This window comes from Ovis aries, chromosome 1 (assembly GCF_016772045.2).
Source record: "Ovis aries strain OAR_USU_Benz2616 breed Rambouillet chromosome 1, ARS-UI_Ramb_v3.0, whole genome shotgun sequence".
NCBI classification, from domain to species: domain Eukaryota; kingdom Metazoa; phylum Chordata; class Mammalia; order Artiodactyla; family Bovidae; genus Ovis; species Ovis aries.
In genome coordinates, this window is record NC_056054.1 from 165,013,007 (window position 1) to 165,033,088 (window position 20,082).

A 20,082-nucleotide genomic window follows, 5' to 3' on the forward strand; every position below is an offset into this window, starting at 1 on the left:
AACAGAGACAGCCAGCTACCCAAAGGCTATATATTGACAGATGTCATGGTGACATCCTTCTCCCTTAAGAGATATGAGGGCAGCTGGCTTTAAAAACTAAAGGGACTATCTCACACCTATTAGGATGGTTACTATGAAGCAACACAAAACAATACCCAAAACAACAAGTGTTGGTGAGAATATGGAGAAACTGCAAGTCCTGCGCACTGCTGATGGGAAAGTAAAGTCAGGCAGCAGCTGCGGAAAACAGTACAGAGGACCCTTGAAAAATGAAACACAGAATTACTGTGTGACCCAACATTTCCAGTTCTGAGTAGATGCCCCAAAGATCTGAAAGCAGGGACGCAAAGAGTTATTTGGCACACTCCAATTCATAGCAACATTATTCACAATATTTAAAAGGTAAAAGCAACCTAAATGTTCTTTGAGGGATCAATGGACAAACAGAACGTGGTATACGCATACAATGGAATATTATTCAGGCTTTACAAAAGAAGGAAATTCTGAGACATGTTACCTCATGGATGATCCTGGGGAGCATTATGCTAACAGAAATGAGCAAATAACAAAAGGACAAAAACAGTGTGATTCCACTTATATGAGACACATAGAGAAGTCAAATCCAGAGACAGAGCAGAAGGGTGATTTTGTGCTTGAGGGAGAAAGGGATGAGGAAGTATTGCTTAGTGAGTGTAGACTTTGTTTGGCAAGATGAAAGGAGTTCTGGACATGGATGATGATGATGGTTACACTACAATGTGTATATATCAAATGCCACTGAACTGGATACTCAAAAGTAGTTAACATGGTAAATTTTATGTGATGTGCATTAATTGATAATAGTAATCTTAAAAAAAAAAAAAAAAACAACCTAGAGGGAAAACATCTGTTAGTAGGACTAACCCATGATGTAGGAGGTCACTGAAAATGACCTCCAGCAGCCTCCTTTACCAACAAGTTCACCACAGTGCTCACCAAAAGGGTAAGGAGTCTTAGCAGTAGCACAGCGGCGGTCCAGAAACCACGAGCAGAAGCCCCAGCCTCTCCCAGGGAAGTTCTGCAGACCACCACGGGGCTGGCGCCTACTGCATTTGCTCCACTTCAGTGGATGTGACCTTCTAGGGAGCTTAAGACCTGGCAGCCAGAGGCAGACAGTCCACTTTCACCCAATGACTCCAAAGGGCAAACCAGAATTGAGTTTCTTCTTGAAGCCTAAACATGTAGTCTCCACGTCAATTTTCTGGTTCCAAAGGTGAAGTTAAACATCATGTGTTTCTTCCAAATCAGGGGATTTCTAGGGCTCATACATATTCAACATATGCACTCTTTTTAACCGTAAGTTTTACTTTAGCCACTTGACTTCACCAGGCCCTGTGGGGAAAAAGATGGAAAATTCATTGCAATTCTAAGTAGGGTACCCTGCAGGCCATAAGAGATTGGAAGCATGGTTTCTGCAATTTACAGGTTTCCTAAGGAACAAGGTCTCCCTCTTGTGGCCAGAGGAGAAACAACAGTTCCACAGGCACGTTTTTTTTTCTTACATGAAAAAAGTAGGTCTGTAATTCACTTCTGAGGACAAGAGTGGGGATGGTTTGTTTCTGTTCCATGATGTCTGGGGCTATAGCTGGAGGGAAATCAACAACTGAGGCCTGTAATCATCTGAAAGCATCTTCATTTACAGGTCCGCCTGCTGATGCTGGCAGTCAGCAGGGACCTCAGCTGAGCTGTTTCTCAATAACATATGTCCTTTCCATGTGGTTTCTCTGTGTGGTTTTCTCACCGTACTACACCTGGATTCCAAGCACATACTCCAAGGGAGCCATGCGGAAATGAGAGGGATTTTTAAGATCCAGCCTCAGAAGTCACAGAATATCTTTCCTACCATATTCTATCAGTTGTTTCGCTGTTGTTTAGTCACTAAATCATATCTGACTCTTTTGTGACCCCATGGACTGTAGCCCACCAGAGTCCTCTGTCCATGGAATTCTCCAAGCAAGAATACTGGAGTGGGTTGCCATTCCCTTTGCCAGGAGATCGTCCCAACCCAGGGATCGAACCCATGTTCCCTGCATTGACAGGTGGATTCTGTACCACTGAGCCACCTGAGAAGCCCAGTGGAGGTGATGAATGCTTGTCCAGGTTCACAGAGAGGGAACCAGACTCCACTACTCAATGGAAAGCGCGTCAAGGTCACATTGTAAGAAGAGTATGTGGGATGGGAAGCACTGGTGGCCATCTTTGTTAAATATAACCGGCAGTATGTCTTCCTAGATACTTAGTGTCTCATCCATAGTGGATCCTCACCAGTGGACCTAGACATGGGACACAAAGATGCACACACTTTTGCCCACTACCTGGTTCCCTGCACATGTCTCTTCCCAGATCTCCTTGCTATTGAACTTCAAACATTATATCTTCTAGGACCCTGGCCCACTCAGCCACACAGTTCACTATTGCTCAGGGAGGGCTCTATTTATCCTGAGCTCATGCTGTCTCTCTCCCCATGCAAAGGAGATAGCTAAATGTACACCTTGAAGTTCTGCCTACTAGAAGGACTCTCCTCACTACTGTTCTTCAGGACCCCTCCATAGTGGGACTGCAGTGCAGTAGCAGTCCATTTTCAGCTCTAATAACATATCAGGCCTGAATCAGTTGTGATTATTTCCACCATTATCATCAACTGGTCACAGGGAATACCTCATGAAGCAACAGGCGTGAGTAAGGAATACAAGACACAAGATCTTCGCCACCTGTTCATGTAAATTAAAACCTCTGGACTGCTTAGACATGATCCCATGTATAGCATTTCTGTTTTTCACTGGGTGCCATCTGTGTGCACCCAACCTTACAAAACCTAGGTCCAGAAGGACAGCTCTGGTAACATATTCATTTGATGCCCCACAATCAAATGCTTAGTTTCGGCTAGAACTCTGTATCATGTCAGTAACTGCTTTCTGAATAGTTGGCTGATGAAGGCATCACTTCAGATCAGTCCAGTGGCTCAGTTCTGTCCAACTCTTTGTGACCCCCGGGACTGCAGCACACCAGGCTTTCCTGTCCATCACCAACTCCCAGAGCTTACTCAAACTCATGTCCATTAAGTTGGTGATGCCATCCAACCATCTCATCCTCTGTCGTCCCTTTCTCCTCCCACCTTCAATCTTTCCCAGCATCAGGGTCTTTTCTAATGAGTCAGTTCTTTGAATTAGGAGATTCAAGTATTGGAATTTCAGCTTCAGCATCAGTCTTTCCAATGAATATTCAGGACTGATTTTCTTTAGGATTGATTGGTTTGATCCCCTTGCAGTCCAAGGGATTCTCAGGAATCTTCAACATTACAGTTTATAAGCATCAATTCTTTAGTGCTCAGCTTTCTTTATAGTCCAACTCTCACATCCAAACATGACTCCTGGAAAAACTGAAGGCATGGCCATACTCTAAAACCCCAGGAGTGGTGCTGTGGCTCTTCTTTCAGGTCTTGCCAGTCTCTACATGGCATCATTAACTATCATCCAGCACCATGACATCTGCCACACCATTATGAACTAAGGAGGAGAGCAGCATGTTCACAGCCTGGACCCACTGCTGACTTTTCTCTTCTTTTGCCCCTACTCAAAACTGGCAGCCTTTTGACTCCACTGATAAGTGAGTTAGAGCAGTATTTTCCAGTATGGCATAGGTTAGGTGTAAAATCTAAACAAATGCACCAAATGCTGTTTTCTATTTCTTGCATAGGTAGTAGGTGGTAGATAAAAGATGAATAACTTTTCCTAAATCAAATCCCTTACACAGTGGAAGTGACAAATAGATTCAAGGGATTAGATCTGATAGACAGAATGCTTGAAGAACTGTGGATGGAGGTTTGTGACATTGTACAGGAGGCAGTGATCAAGATCATCTCCAAGAAAAAAAAATGCAAGAAGGCAAAATGGTTGTCTGAGGAGGCCTTACAAATAGCTGAGGGGGAAAAAAAAAAAAAGACTTGAAAGGCAAAGGAGGAAAGGAAAGACATAATCATTTGAAAGCAGAGTTCCAAAGAAGAGCAGGGAGAGATAACAAAGCCTTCCTTAGTGGTCAGTGCAAAGAAATAGAGGAAAACAATAGATTGGGAAAGACCAGAGATCTCCTCAAGAAAATTAGAGATACCAAGGGAACATTTCATGCAAAGATGGGCTCAATAAAGGACAGAAATGGTATGGACCTAACAGAAGAAGAAGATATGAAGAAGAGGTGGCAAGAATACACAGGAGAACTATACAAAAAAGGTCTTAATGACCCAGATAACCACGATGGTGTGATCACTCACCTAGAGCCAGACATCTTGGAATCTGTAGTCAAGTGGGCCTTAAGAAGCATCACTATGAACAAAGCTAATGGAGGTGATGGAATTCCAGTTGAGCTATTTCAAATCCTGAAAGATGATGCTGTAAAAGTGCTGCACTCAATATGTCAGCAAATTTGGAAAACTCAGCAGTGGCTACAGAACTGGAAAAGTTCAGTTTTCATTCCAATCCCAAAGAAAGGAAATGCCAAAGAATGTTCAAACTACCACACAGTTGCACTCATCTCACATGCTAGTAAAGTAATGCTCAAAATTCTCCAAGCCAGGCTTCAGCAGTACATGAACCGTGAACTTCCAGATATTCAAGCTGGTTTTAGAAAAGGCAGAGGAACCACAGATCAAATTGCCAACACCCGTTGGAGCATCGAAAAAGCAAGGGAGTTCCAGAAAACATCTATTTCTGCTTTATTGACTACGCCAAAGCCTTTGACTATATAGATCACAACAAACTACGGAAAATTCTTCAAGAGATGGGAATACCAGACCACCTGACCTGCCTCCTGAGAAATGTGTATGAAGGTCAAGAAAAACAGTTAGAACTGGACATGGAAAAATAGACTGGTTCCAAATAGGGAAAGGAGTAAGGTCAAGGCTGTATACTGTCACCCTGCTTATTTAACTTATATGCAGAGTACATCATGAGAAATGCCAGGCTGGATGAAGCACAAGCTGGAATCAAGATTGCCCAGAGAAATATCAATAACCCAGATGTGAAGATGATACCACCCTTATGGCAGAAAGTGAAGAACTAAAGAGCCTCTTGATGAAAGTGAGAAAGGAGAGTGAAAAAGTTGGCTTAAAATTCAACATTTAGAAAACTAAGATCATGGCATCCAGTCCCACACTTCATGGCAAATAGATGAGGTAACAATGGAAACAAGGAGAGACTTTATTTTCTTGGGTCCAAAATCACTACAGATGGTGACTTCAGCCATGAAATTAAAAGACACTTGCTCCTTGGAAGAAAAGCCATGTCCAACCTAGACAGCATGTTAAAACACAGAGACATTACTTTGCCAACAAAGTTCTGTCTAGTCAAAGCTATGGTTTTTCCAGTAGTCATGTATGCACGTGAGAGTTGTACCATAAAGAAAGCCAAATAATTGATGCTTTTGAAGTGTGGTGTTGGAGAAGACTCTTGAGAGTCCTTTGGACAGCAAGAAGATCCAACCAGTCCATCCTAAAGGAAATCAGTCCTGAATATTCATTGGAAAGACTGATGCTGAAGCTGAAACTCCAACACTTTGGCCACCTGATTCAAAGAACTGACTCATTGGAAAAGACCCTGATGCTGGATGGGAAAGACTGAAAGCAGGAGGAGAAGGGGATGTCAGAGGATGAAAGAGTTGGATGGCATCACCAATTCTAAGGACAAGAGTTTGAGTAAGCTCTGGGAGTTGGTGATGGACAGGGAAGCCTGCCCTGCTGCAGTCCATGAGGTCACAAAGAGTCGGACACGACTGAGCGACAGAACTGATTCTGATTCATCCTCATCAGACTGAGAGTCCCGGTCCTTTCTGAGAATGCATTCCCATCATTAGCTTAGACCTTTACTCTTCCATGCAGTAGTTTCCCTCTCAAGCTGGTGAAATCTGGAAGGCGGGACCATATTCTACTCATCTTTAAACCAGTATTCAAAACATAGTGCCAGGCACACGGCGTGTATTTAATGCATTTTGTATGACTTTCACCTCAGTGTCTGTGCTGAAAAGTATCGTCCATACTTACTTTCCAGCTGACCCCAGCACAAGGTGCCAAGCGGCCATATCTGCCACTCCAGGACATGAGACCAGCATTGTAGGTCTCTTACCTAAACTTGGGCAGCGACTGGCTCCTTTCTTCTTCCCTTGTTTCACAAAACCGAAGGGGATGTGGGGAAGTCGACTCTGAAACCCTGATTTCTCGGGTCTGTCCGTGGGCAATCCTTTTTGGACCAGTGAACATTTTCTTCTCTCATATCGTATATATATATTTTTAAAAAGCAATACTCTCATCTACCACAAAGGTCCAAAATTCATGGTCATGACTTGTGCACGTTTTTTAAAAAAGCAAACAGTGCAAAATACTGACGCCCAAACTGTAACATACAGACGAAAACACATCCACGTGCTACGGTTTTCTCCCGCGACCCAAAGCCTTTGAAACTGAATGGAGAAAAACTGTCTTAGCATTCTGTCTCGCACTTTCGACAATATCTATTCGGCAAAAATAAAACCGAAACAAAAAGTTTTAAAATAAGCATTTAAAAAGTTGATACACTTTTACTTTTGCTTACGTGTCTTCTCTTCTTTTGGCTTTTGTACGGGTTTATTTTAAGTCTTCAAACTGACCCTGCTCGTCCACACCGGTGTAGAAACTGCGACGAGTTGGACACGGCTGCCGGGAAGGCGGGGCCGATGTTATGATGTCATCGCCACGGGGCGGAGGCGACAGTGTCTGAGTAGGGGCTCCGCGTGCTGCAACGCCCGCTACCCGGCTCTGAGGCAGCGCGAATCCCGGCTAGCGCCTGCTTTTCCCTGGTGTTCCGCCCCGGCCGAGTCCCGCGTGGAGATGGCAGACGACCTTGGAGACGAGTGGTGGGAGAACCAGCCGGCAGGAGCAGCCAGCAGCTCAGGTACCCACTCTGCCCGCGCTCCTGCGGGGCCTCCCGCACCCCCAGCCCTTCCGTGAGCCTCAGCCCGGGCCGGCGCAGCCGCTGGCAGTGGCCGCGGTCTGTCGCGCGGTGGTGCGCGCCTCTGTGGAAGCGCGCGAGCGCTGCGGAGCAAGTGGGGCAAGAGATCTACTAACACGTGAAACAGACAAGTGTGACAGTAACTCAGATCTGCCCTCTAGCCAGGAGGAATCCCTTCCCGAGCTGGTTTCTGTTTTTCCTTATTTCTTAATGGATAAGACAGTTTATGCGGAGAGTGGGAGTTTGAGCGTAGCGATTAAGGGTTAACTCCTGGGTTAGATTCAGACTGCTTCTGTTCAGGTCGCTCCTACAGCCCTTTAATACTGTTTCGCCTCCTCTTCCTCATCCGTAAAATAAGGATAATGATGCCAGTTTCGTAAGATTGTCATGAAGATAACGCAAATGTTGCCCTTGAGCATAGTGCCTGGTACATAACATGTGCGCAGTAAATATAAGCTTTAGTTTTTCTTGCTGTCATTATCATCATCATCATCATCATCATGTAATTTGGACTTTTAGAACCTGAGACTTGGAGATTCGCTTGGACTCACGCATTTGACAGCTAAGGAACATGAGACCTAAAGCTATCAAATAACATGACAAGTTCACAAAGCTGGTTGGTGTCAGAAACAAGACTAGAATTCAGTTAACACACTTCGGACAGTGTTTATTACGTTGTGTGTACCCACTGCCAGTGCAGTGAACATTTTATCCTTGAGTAGATGGCATTAAATAAAACATTAAGTAACTCCTAACCACAGGCTGGCCTTGAATTTTTCAAGTCCCTGGCTTAATATACAATTAAAAAAAAAAATCATTCTTCAAGGTCTGCCTCTCTTCTTTACTAGATTCTACGATTTTTTGAAGAAAAAGCCAAAGCCTGATTATATCTGTAGAGTCCACAGGGCCTTGCACATAATTGACAGTTGATACATATTTGCTACAAACACTAATGTTGAAATATCAGTTGAGAAATAGCCATTAAAAACAACAGAATTCTATTTACTACAGCATTGTTTCCAGAAGGACAGGCTTTAGGTACAACCTGAGCAGATGGCATTTTTACAAAGGTTGACAATATAATACTTCCTTGATTAAACTTCTTGACCCTGCTTTGTTTTTAGCAGATGTATGTGCTTGAAGGCACAAATACCTTTTTTTGTGGGTTGTGGTATTTCACGTTTAATAAACCCTGCCTCTCATAACTGAGGTGTTAAGAACTATATTTCATGGCACGATTCAAGGATAAAGGCTAATTAAGAAGTAAACACTTTTTGAGTGGTAAAGGGGAAACTTAATTCTTGGTTCTAGTCCTTTCTCTTGCCCATTGCCAGCTATATGTCTCTGAAGTTAGTCACCCTTTGAAAAGAAGGAAATTAACAGATATTGAGTATCTACTGTATGCCAGATATTTTCATAAATATGAATTCATTTAATCTTCATAACATGCTTAAAAAGTAAGCATTTTAATTTAATATTCATAACATGCCTAAAAGGTAAGTGTTACCTTTATGTTTAAATGACAGACAAGGGAGAGATCTGGCAAGAGGTTAGTCAAGAGCACCTGACTTTTAAGATCACACTCTTCCCACATTACTGTGTGACTTCTCTGGTCCTCAGGGTCACAATCTGTAAAGTGAGGGATTCTTAGAGATCGCCTCTTTAAGGGTTTTACCAACAAAGAGTTTTAAACTTTGAACCTAGATAGAACTGTGAAGTGCTACAGCCTCTCTCATCTAAGTTGCCAGGATTCCCATCAAGGTATGTTGGAGTCTCCAGGATCACCCTACTTTTTAGGTTCTTTCTAACTGTAAGTCTGGGCTTTGAAAATTGCCAACCTTAAATTTATCAGAGGCCTTTGCTTTGTTACCTGCTTTGAAGATAGGTAAGTGTATGTGCTTCCTTGAGATCTGCTTGGTTGATTAGTTACTGGTGATTTGTCTGACTAATCTGAATAATGTTTCTGATTCAGAAGAAATCACAGTTGCACCAATCCAAGTTTCCTAATCCTACCAGTGAGAAACATCAGTCTGAAATGTGTGAATTATATTTTGTTTTGAAAGTTAAAAGAGAAATAGTGCCTTAAGTCACAGAAAGAAAAGATAGTTGTAAAATGCCTTTACTCCTGTGTATGTTGCACTGTGTGTATATGCTCAGTCGTGTCCAGCTCTTTGGGACTTCATGGACTGTAGCCCACCAGGCTCCTCTGTCCATGGAATTTTCCAGCCAAGAATACTGGAGCAGGTTGTCCTTTCCTACTCCAGGGAATCTCCCCAACCCAGGAATCGAACACGCGTCTCCTGCATTGGCAGGCGGGTTCTTTTTAAAACTGATGTGTTATGCTACTTGCCTATGAAAGTAAACATCTTTCCTTGGAAATCCCCTGTTCCCAGTTCATGCTTATGGTGGCAAGGTGATGGAACATTTAGTCATTGATTCAAAAGTCTACATTTATCTACCACAAAAGCCTAACACTCGTGGTTATGAATTCTTACGTACATTTTCTAAGAGGAAGCTATATATACACATGGATGCCCAAATCCTGACACATACTGCATATAATCTCATCCAGCTATCTGTTGTCAAATAAATGAACTGTTTTTGCTGTTTTCATGACTTCTTGGATGTGCTTTGTAATTCAGAGTTCATTACTAAAGGTCTTGATCTACATATGACCTTTTTTTGCATATATCTTTTAGCTTTTCATGGAGAAAGCAATGGCACCCTACTCCAATACTCTTGGCCTGGAAAATCCCATGGACGGAGGAGCCTGGTAGGCTGCTCATGGGGTCGTGAAGAGTTGGACACGACTGAGCGACTTCCCTTTCACTTTTCACTTTCATGCATTAGAGAAGGAAATGACAACCTACTCCAGTGTTCTTGCCTGGGGAATCCCAGGGACGGGGGAGCCTGGTAGGCTGCTGTCTATGGAGTCGCACAGAGTTGGACATGACTGAAGTGACTTAGCAGCAGCAGCAGTTTGTCTTTTCATAACCTGTTGTTTTTCTAGAGTCATTCTTTTTTTTTTTTTTGCACTTAACTTTATTGTGCTTCACAGATACTACATTTTTTTTTAAAACAATTGAAGGTTTGCATTGACCCTGTGTTGGTTAGCCTTTTTTGGCAATAAATTATTTTTTACTTAAGGTATGTACTCTTTTTATATGTAATGCTATTGCACACTTAATAGAGTACAGAATAGTGAAATGTAACTTTTATACACACTGGGAAACCAAAAAATTCATGTGACTTTCTTTATTGTGATACTCACTTTATTGTGGTGGCCTGGAACTCAACTGAAACTCCAGGGTATGCCTGTGCTAGAATCCTGAATCGTACTGGAGGCCAACATGGGACCTGGCACTTGGTAGATGTTTAGTAGATATTAGCTGAATGAGTGAATGCATGCTACAGGACTTTTGGTGATAATGTACACAAGTAGACATACAATTTCTCATCCAGTCTAGACACTTTTTGAGAGTGGAAAGCCGTGCTCTTAGAATTTTGCTGGGACTGTCTACTTGAGATGTCTGTTGGCATCATCATTGGTGGGGATTGGAGTCATGGCCCAGGACAAGGCAACTGAGAGTTGCCTCTGCTGAGGTGTGTGCTGCCCAATCTGCCTCAGGCAACAGAACCTAGGAATCCTCTAGTGATTTCTAATATTTCATTTCACTTCATTTCACTTATTTCCTTATTCTCTGCTTTATTCCTTGCCTACCTTAAGAAATTATTGACTTGCAGGCTATAGTCCCTGGGGTTGCAAAGAGTGGGACATGATTTAGTGACTAAACAACTACACGTAATACTACATAACACATAATTACTGCAATACATACAGTAAACAGTACACGCATTAGAATCATGATTCCAAAACATTAGTGCTAAAGTGACCAGGTGCAGTTCATCAAACTGGGCACTTTCTCAGTGTGAAGCTGAATGTTACTCACATTACGGTTTTTGTGACTTACGGAGCAGAGCAGAGAATTCTTGCTGTTGGAAGCAGTCAGTCATTCACAAACTGAAGAGAACACTGATTGTTTTCCCTTTTTATTCCAATAATATGCTCACTGAATTATCAACCCAAGAGTCCAGTAGACAGCTGGGTTTATGAGTCTGTAGCTCCAGGGTTGCATCTGGAGACATGGATTTAGGAATGACTGGCACATGTATAACTTACTTTTAAAAAGAATATTTTTAGCAAACTGCAGGACTCTTCACTTCCACTTCTTTTGAGGCCGGTTTTTCATATGTTTCCCTGGCTTATTTTAAACCTTTGATGACTGCAAGGAGATCCAACCAGTCCATCCTGAAGGAGATCAGCCCTGGGATTTCTTTGGAAGGAATGATGCTAAAGCTGAAACTCCAATACTTTGGACACCTCATGCGAAGAGTTGAGTCATTGGAAAAGACTCTGATGCTGGGAGGGATTGGGGGCAGGAGGAGAAGGGGACGACAGAGGATGAGATGGCTGGATGGCATCACTGACTCGATGGACGTGAGTCTGAGTGAACTCTAGGAGTTGGTGATGGACAGGGAGGCCTGGCGTGCTGAAATTCATGGGGTCGCAAAGAGTCGGACATGACTGAGCGACTGAACTGAACTGAACTGATGCCATCTCTTACTCAGCATCTAACTAGAAAACTGAAGTATGAAGACATTTCTGTGTGCTGTGTGGGGAGATCACAGGTGACAATACTGATTTGCACTTGTTGAGTGGTGTCTCTTTGCCAGATACAGTTTTGATTGCATTCCATGTACTGGCTCATTTAATCTTCACAGATTATTCTATAACCATGATATAGTTACTATTATCTCCTTTTTTTTTTTAAGGAGGAAATTGAGGTAGTTAAGTGATTTGCCCACTGTTATTCAGTTGGTAAGTGGAGAGGCAGAGATTCATAGGCAGGCAGTCAGGAAGCCAGTCTGTGCACTTAAATTTCTCAAAGTTATTTAATTATCAATGATAACAATTTCATCTCTAAAATAATAGTTTATAAACCTTTTGTTTATGTAAGTCATTGTTGTCAAATTGTCTGTTAACTCTTAGTCTCCCAAAGTGTACTGTTCTAAAGAACACTCACTACTGTGAGATGCAAATAATCCGGTTGCACCATTGGACTTTTCAGAGCAGTCTCTTCTCAGACACTCATACTTGGCCCTAGAACACGAGGCTCATATACCTGGCTGTCTTCTTGAAGTCTTTACTGATTTGATGAAAATGTTAAATATAAATGAGACTCAACTCCTGAATTTTTCCCCAAATCTGCTTTTTCTCCAGACTTTCCTATCTCAGTAAATTCAATCACCAATTAACCAATTTCACAAAGGCCTAGGAATATTCTGATTTATTCATTTACTTTTTTCACCTGTTACATCTGATCTATCCAGTCTTGTCTCTGTCACCAAAACACATCCTGAATTTATCTTTCCTTTTATTATTATTTTTTTGCTTGTTTGTTTACATCATCTGAATATGTGCTGTCGTCCTCCCTTGTCTAAACCTCTGCAGTAAACTAATAGGACTCCCAGTTTCCATCTTGTCCCTCTATTCTTCACTCAGCAGCTGTAGTGATCAATCTCATCACATTCCTGCTTAAACCTGTCAGTGGCTTCCCCCCTGGATTGCTTACCATGGTTGCTATCTGCTGGAACCTACTTACTCTCCTGTAGGTTATGCTGTACCAGCCACACCAGCCTTCTTAATGTGCCGCAACTGACCAAGCTCATTCTGTCCTATCCATTTGCAGTAGCTAATGAATTTTGAATGGTTGGCCTTTTCTTGACATTAAGACCTAAGTTCAAACATAGTAAATAGGAAGCCCTTCCTGTTCAGTCAGTCTAGAGTAGCTATCCACTTACATTATCATGTTATAGTAATTCTCATCAGAGCATTGGTCACCAGCTATTATTTTCCTTATTAAATTATTGCAGTCTTCCCACACTAGTACATAAGTACCATGTGTTGCAGAGATTTGTTTATCTTGTTCTTTGCTGTATCCTCAGGGCTACTTAGAAGACACTCATTAAGAATTTGTTCATTAAGAAAATAACTGTCAGTATTTCCCAGCCACATCTTGGAGACTTTAACATAGGATTTCTACATCTGAAGAAACTTGGTCCACGGGAAGTGTTGTTAACATCTTGCTCAGGCTTTTGTTAAATTTGGCAGATGTTGCTTTTCTCTTTCTGAAAATGTATTAGAAGTCCGTGTTTTACAACTGTGTCTACTACTGTTTCATTCTAACCACATTTGGGTTTAGTTTTTAATTTATGTTTTGAAATTTTGTATTTGAAAGGACAGAAGACTTTTGCTTTGTAAATGAGCTGGTAATTCCCAGTGATGATGGCTTTTATCACCTGAAATCTTTGTGATTGTTCATTTTGTTTGAAATTGCTGAAGTAAGCATTATAAATATTCTTGTTGTAATATTACTTTATCCTTAAAAAAATCACATTGCTTTATGCTAAGTTCCTTCTGGAAGTAGTGAAGTTGGGGCACACCTTGGATTTTTTAAGCATAAATAGCTTAAGTTTTTGTGTTTTTTTGCTTTTCTAACATCAAAGTTAGGCCTTATAGCATTAATTTTACCTATAGGCATCCAGGCATGGTAGATGTTATAAAGCATTGTCTCTGCATGTAAAATTCAGACTTGGACTATTTACAGTTGATGTTGATAACATACATCAGAGGATCAATTTCAGAGCATGTTGTTTTCAAAATCATTTATTGAGCCCTCATGCTTGGCCCTCTTTTAGAAATTGCAATGGATTTAGAGGAAAAAACATAATCTGTTTACCTTATGAGATTTACACATTGATATGGTTCAATCAAAATGCAAGTAATATTATTTTAAGACAGATGTTTAAGGGCAGAAAACAGGGGTAGGATAAATTTTAAAAAGAAAGAAGAGAGAGCATACAGCATTTTTGTTCTATACTTGAAGATCGTAACTAATGGACCAAGTTTTACTTTACTTACACAATTTCTATGATTCTCGGAAATGATTGAACAAGCAGTATGTGTAGGTATGCATGCATGCTCAGTCATGTCTGACTGAGACCCCATGGACTGTAGCTCGCCAGGATCTTCTGTCCATGGAATCTTCCAGGCAAGGATACCAGAGTGGGTTGCCATTCCCTTCTCCAGGGGATCTTCCCGACCCAGGATCGAACCCATGCCTCTTGCGTCTCCTGAACTGGCAGGTGAATTCTTTACCGCTGCTCCACCTGGGAATCCCTAAAGAAGTGGTTCTTGACAAAAATTATGAATGTTTAAAGGTGCAGATTTACACATCTTTCTCTAAATAACATGTATAGTAGTTCTGCTGTCTTAGAAAATACCAGAAATTTAGAAGGCCTAGAAATAATTTCTCCACTCAGATTCAGCAGTAGCACATTACGTTATTTTGTGATATAAATCTTTTGACCTGTTCTTATCTGATGTTCTTTAATTGAACACTTTAGTGCATATGTAGAAGTATACATTTTACAAAAGAGATCACAAGCAAGCTTGAAATGTAGTTTTTTCATTTTCATCAGCTTTTATGGAATTTTTAATCACATTCTTAAATTGCTAGCATTGCTTTTACCAATTAGTTGATTAAGCTCTTCTTAAGTTGTTGAGTTCCTTATTAGTCTAGATCACACTAGAACAGCAGTAAGGAAACTTTTTTTGCAAACGGCCAGATAGTAAATAGTTTAAGCTGTGTTTGGCCGGTCAGTGTCACAGCTACTCAACTCTGCTATTGTAGTGTAAAAATGATCATTTAATACATATGTAAACAAATGAACATGGCTGTGTTCCAATAGAATGTTATCCATAGACAATGAAATCTGAATTTCATGTAATTTTCACATCTCACAAAATATTCTTCTTGATGTTTTTTCCTATTTAAAAATATAAAAACTATTAACCTGCAGAACATACAGAAAGACAGTGGGCTGAATTTGGCCTGTGGGCTGCAGATCCCTGCCTCAGACTCAGTGTCAGACCCCCAGTGTTATGACACATATCATGAAACACGTCCCAAAGAGAATTCCACATCACATCAGATCCTCCATTACTTAGCCCATAATTGCCAGTCATGTATTAGATCAGTCATTTTCCTGTTAAAATCAGACACTTGATTCTAAAAAGTTACAAGATCAGTTCAGAAATCATTGAAGTTAAATGAAGAGCCGAGGAAAGACTGCAGCATACAAATATCAGGTTATTAAACTTTTTTTTTTTCACAATTTGAGTGTATCTTTGTTCACTTGTATTTTTATCTGTTTTCAAAAAATTTAACCTAATAAAAGCACTCTAAAATTATTAGGATAGCTTCTTTTATTTTTATTTTTAGAAGGAGCATATTTCTGCAGAAACAGGATTATGCTCAGGAGGCAGAATTCTTTATATTTTGGTTGTGTTACAGGTCAAACACCATTTTGTTGAATTTACCCTGGTTGTAAGTTGTTCATGCATTTTTACCATATTACATATTGCTTTAAAATAAGAAGTATAGTTTTTGGCTGGTAATCCTTTTGTTAGAATAGATTTTGTTATTTTAAAGACCTGTCTAAATAGCATTCAGTTCAGTTCAGTCACTCAGTTGTGTCCAACTCTTTTCGACCCCATGGACTGCAGCACGCCAGGCTTCCCAGTCCATCACCAACTTCCGGAGCTTGCTCAAACTCATGTCCATCGAGTCAGTAATGCCATCCAACCATCTCATCCTCTCTTGGCCCCTTCTCCTGCCTTCAGTCTCCTACAGTATCAGCATCTTTTCCAGTGAATCAGTTCTTTGCATCAGTGGTCAAAGTATTGGAGCTTTAGTTTTGGCATCAGTCCTTGCAGTGAATATTCAGGACTGATTCCCTTTAGGATTGACTGGTTTGATCTCCTTGAAGTCCAAGGGACTCTCAAGAGTCTTTTCCAACACCACAGCTCAAAAGGACCAATTCTTTGGCGCTCAGCCTTCGTTATGGTACAACTCTCATCCATACATGACTACTGGAAAAACCATAACTTTGACTATACAGACCTTTGTTGGCAAAGTAATGTCTCTGCTTTTTAATTTGCTGCCTAGGTTTGTTACAGCTTTTCTTCTAGGGAGCAAGTATCTTTTAATTTCATGGCTGCAGTAACTGTCCGCAGTGATTTTGGAGCCCAAGAAAATAAAATCCATTTAAAGATGGATTTCTGCTGCTTGCTTGCTCATCTTCAAGGTAAAATATTCCCAGGATGTTGTGTTTTTCTGTGAGTACTGTTGGTGCTTGTTTTTCCTGTTTTGTTTCATGCTTCTTTCCAGTCTGTTTGGGTTCCACCCTACGAGGTTCAGTGTTTCCTCTTTGTATTAGCATAATTATCAGTGTTGAATGTTATGCAACATAACCGCTTTTCCTGACCCTGTCATGTACCATTGCTGTCTCTTAGTACATTTTCTCACTTAATTCCTAACTGAATGGCTTTTCTGTCCCTCATTCACTCATTCTCTGTTTGCTGAATATTACCTGCTAATATCAGGCACAGTCATAAGCACCCTCCACTTTTTCCCACTTCACCATCTACCTGTTACTGCCCTGTACTTCCTTCTGAACTGTCTCGTATTATTGTCATGTCAGTGGGTTATCATCTTTTGTAATCCATTCCTTCCATTGTTCTCTTACTGCTTTCCTTTAGCTTAGACTTTTCCACTTGGTGTCTTTAATCCAGTTAACCCCCCTGCCTTCCCCTTATCCACTTGCCTGCTGACTGCTGCACGTCATCCCTCTTTTTGACTTGCATAGCTCAGTGCTGCCCAGACTTTCAGCCCCATCTCCAATTCCCTGAAATTGAAGTGGGCCCCAGGGGTATTGTATAGTGACATCAGTGCACTGGAGTGGGCTTGGCTGTATGAATGTGGAAATGGCAGTTCCTTTGCTCCTGCTCTGCTGACTGCGTCCCAGGACAGTGAGCTGAAGCACTGTCCTTAACCAGGAGGATTTCTTCCAGGATCATGCCTCCAGTTCTTGGTGCTGAAGTACAGAAAACCTTGGGTCATACTCTTCTAGAATTTTTTTTTTTTTTTTCTGACTGAAGCTTTGTGAGATGTAACTGTGTCCCATGTCAAAAATACATTTGTCTTAAAACATCATTGTGTTACTCTGCCCACACTAAATTACAGACACACCTTTCTCTAGATGCTTTCTAGATTCTTTCTCTAGATTTCCCTAGTTTTTAGTGTGAAGAAAATAACTAGTTTACTGCCAGGAACCTGAGCTCTGCCTTGTAGATGATTGGTTGAATTCAGTATTCTGTAGTTGGATGTACTCATGGATGATCAGAACTTAAGGAACCAGGGGAATTATTTAGCTTTTCTGTTTTTGCATTCTGGAAACTCAGGGCCTAGGCTAATGAATGCCAAGCTCTGTGTCAAATGAGTGAAAATTTTGAATTAGAACTTGAGTCTCCTGATCACAAGCTTTTGTTGAATCAAGTGCTTTTTCTATAGTGTTGGTTCAGATGTAATTTAAAAAATGCCATATGAGATGATAAATTTTTTTTTTTAAAACATCCAAGACAGTGATTCATATCTCCCTAAAAGAACTCAGTATTGGTGACCTTTGACTCTCAGGTGTCCTGATTACTATAGAAAGTGCAGATATCAATCTAAAATGGTTTGCTTTACAAGCCTAGCAGTGAGATTCCGTGGCCTGGTATATACAGGAGGGGCAACTTACTAGGAAAAGGACAGAAGATTAAGTGCCTGCAGCCGAGTGTACACACTACCTCAGCAGTTACCAGGTAGGCCACAAAAAGGACGCGTTTGGCTGTTACTCATTTTTGTTGTTCCTTTCCTTCTTGTAACTAAGAAGAACCACTTTATTTTTTCCCACCCCCATCCTGGTCAAAAGAAGTCATATTTTTAGACCTTAAAGTATGATTTTAACCAACCCGCCATTTTTAATCTGACTTTCTTGAAGCAGAGTAGGAATTCTTGCTACCACATATTCTTAGCAAAGTTCTGTGGAATGAAGAATTACTTCCGGGTTTGCCAGAAAATTTTCAAAGTATTCCAACAAATCCAGTCCTGTTTTGGGCTAATGTCCAGCTTTGGGTTGCATTATGAGCAGGATGGCGAGTTGGGAGGATCTGGGGTGTGTGTCTGGGCCTATGATTTTATCTGTATGTGTATGCATATGCATACATAGGTGAAAGAATGGTAGCTGTGCTGCTCCTTCAGGATGGCATTCACCAGGCCCAGCAGCCTGTGAACGAACCATCTGTCTGTCTGCTGCGTCGCCATTTCCTGGAGAGGTGGCTCTTTATCTTTGTCCTTCCATGCTTAAAACTCCAGGTTCCGAGATATTTCTGTCAGTGAATGTATCCAGGCCCTGCATTGGCATGACTTACCTTTTCCCTCCCAAGTGGAGGAAAGTGTTAGAGGTGACAGTCCTTATGATGTGTAGCTTCCCACAGCCAGTCTTATCCGTAGGCCCTGGAGGAGCTTTAGGGGAAGGCTTAGTGATGCCTGTAGATTTTGGTTTAGGGATCCGTGTTGGAATTCTCTGCTTGCATACCTCCTTGATCTTGAATTAAACAGAAAAACAGAAGGTAGTTAATAGTACAGTTGGTAGAGAAGCAGACATTGTTCAGGACATAGAGTCAGATTGGAGATTTTGGCTTTTTTGAAAACACTGGGTTCTAGGGACATATCTAGGTTCTAGGGACATATTCGGAGAAGGCAGTGGCACCCCTCTCCAGTACTCTTGCCTGGCAAATCCCATGGACGGAGGAGCCTGGAAGGCTGCAGTCCATGGGGTCGCTGGGAGTTGGACACGACTGAGTGACTTCACTTTCACTTTTCACTTTCATGCATTGGAGAAGGAAATGGCAACCCCCTCCAGTGTTCTTGCCTGGAGAATCCCAGGGATGGGGGAGCCTGGTGGGCTGCTGTCTCTGCAGTTGCACAGGGTCGGACACGACTGACATGACTTAGCAGCAGCAGCAGCAGGGACATATCAGATTAAGGATTGTCATATTGAAGAAAAAAACTTCAGTTAAACAGTTCACCAACATGAGTTAAGTGTGTGCTGTGTTCAAGACCCTCAAGTGTAGATAATGTTAGATACAGAGATAAATAGGTTATGTTTCTTGCTTTTTAGCAATCATGGTATAGTGGTAGATAAACAAGAGAAGTGTCCCAAATTCATCTCAAAGTTTAATGAGATTTCCAGAGAAAGGTGAATTTCAAATGAGGGGTCTAAGAGAGCTTCATTGAAAAAGTAACATTTGTCTTGGGCCTCCAAAGACTAGGGGCTTCCCTGATGGCTCACAGGGTAAAACATCTGCCTCCAATGCTGGAGAGCTGGGTTTGATCCTTGGGTCGAGAAGATTCTCTGGAGAAGGAAATGGCAACCCACTCCAGTACTCTTGCCTGGAAAATTACATGGACAGAGGAGCCTGGTAGGCTATAGTCCATGGGGTTGCAAAAAGCTGGACATGACTGAGCAACTTCACTCACTCCAAAGACTAGTAGGATTGTTAATAGCAGAACAGGAGAGCATTCCAGAGTAAAGGAATACTTTGACAATGTTCTTGAGATAGGAATTGGATACAGTTGAGAAATGGAATGACTTTAAATTAGGTTGTGTTTGAGAAACAGAATGGGAATGTAGACTAGGGCTAGATAGGGGAAATTGTACCTGATTCTATAGACTCTGTGTGTGGGGGGCGGGGGGTGGGAGGGTGGATGGGTGGTGGTAGGGGAATAATAAGGACTTAGGCTGAGGGAAGGCATATTGTGGAGGTACAATTGAACTAACATTTGTCCACAGCATATGAAGGGTGAGAGAGGAGTCACAGGTTGAATGATCTTGACTGGGAAAGTAGGTTGTGGAGTGTCAAAGAGTAAAGGCTTGATTTAGTTCATATTTGCTTAGAAATATACTCTTATTTACTTAGGAAGAATATTCTGGATTAAGAATACGTGTTGGTAAAGAGATGGGAAAAAGGTCTCAGGTAACTGCAGTTCTCCCATTATAACCCACAGGGATGACGATGATGAAGACAACTTCCCCCATTTTGTTGCTCTGACTTGAAAAA

General features: G+C 41.5%; 2 protein-coding genes across 6 annotated transcripts in view; one reads left to right on the forward strand and one right to left on the reverse strand.

Annotated features, from left to right (window-relative positions):
• Window positions 1-20,082, reverse strand: part of FILIP1L (filamin A interacting protein 1 like) — a 388,439-nt gene that overhangs the window by 65,451 nt on the left and 302,906 nt on the right. For 2 of the 3 annotated variants that reach the window (XR_009600904.1, XM_060416590.1), the window contains exon 6: window positions 18,391-18,566. Coding sequence is in view for 2 of the 3 variants with exons in the window: in XM_060416590.1 (XP_060272573.1) it covers window positions 18,391-18,566 (176 nt within the window). In the remaining variant the exon portion in view is untranslated. Of the gene's footprint in view, window positions 1-13,724; window positions 14,254-18,390; window positions 18,567-20,082 lie in introns of those variants that run through there. The other variant, XM_060416592.1, reaches the window with a different exon arrangement.
• Window positions 6,774-20,082, forward strand: part of CMSS1 (cms1 ribosomal small subunit homolog) — a 394,573-nt gene continuing 381,264 nt past the window's right edge. For all 3 annotated transcript variants that reach the window (XM_060416610.1, XM_060416607.1, XM_004002874.5), the window contains exon 1: window positions 6,774-6,956. Coding sequence is in view for 2 of the 3 variants with exons in the window: in XM_060416607.1 (XP_060272590.1) it covers window positions 6,893-6,956 (64 nt within the window). In the remaining variant the exon portion in view is untranslated. The remainder of the gene's footprint in view (window positions 6,957-20,082) is intronic.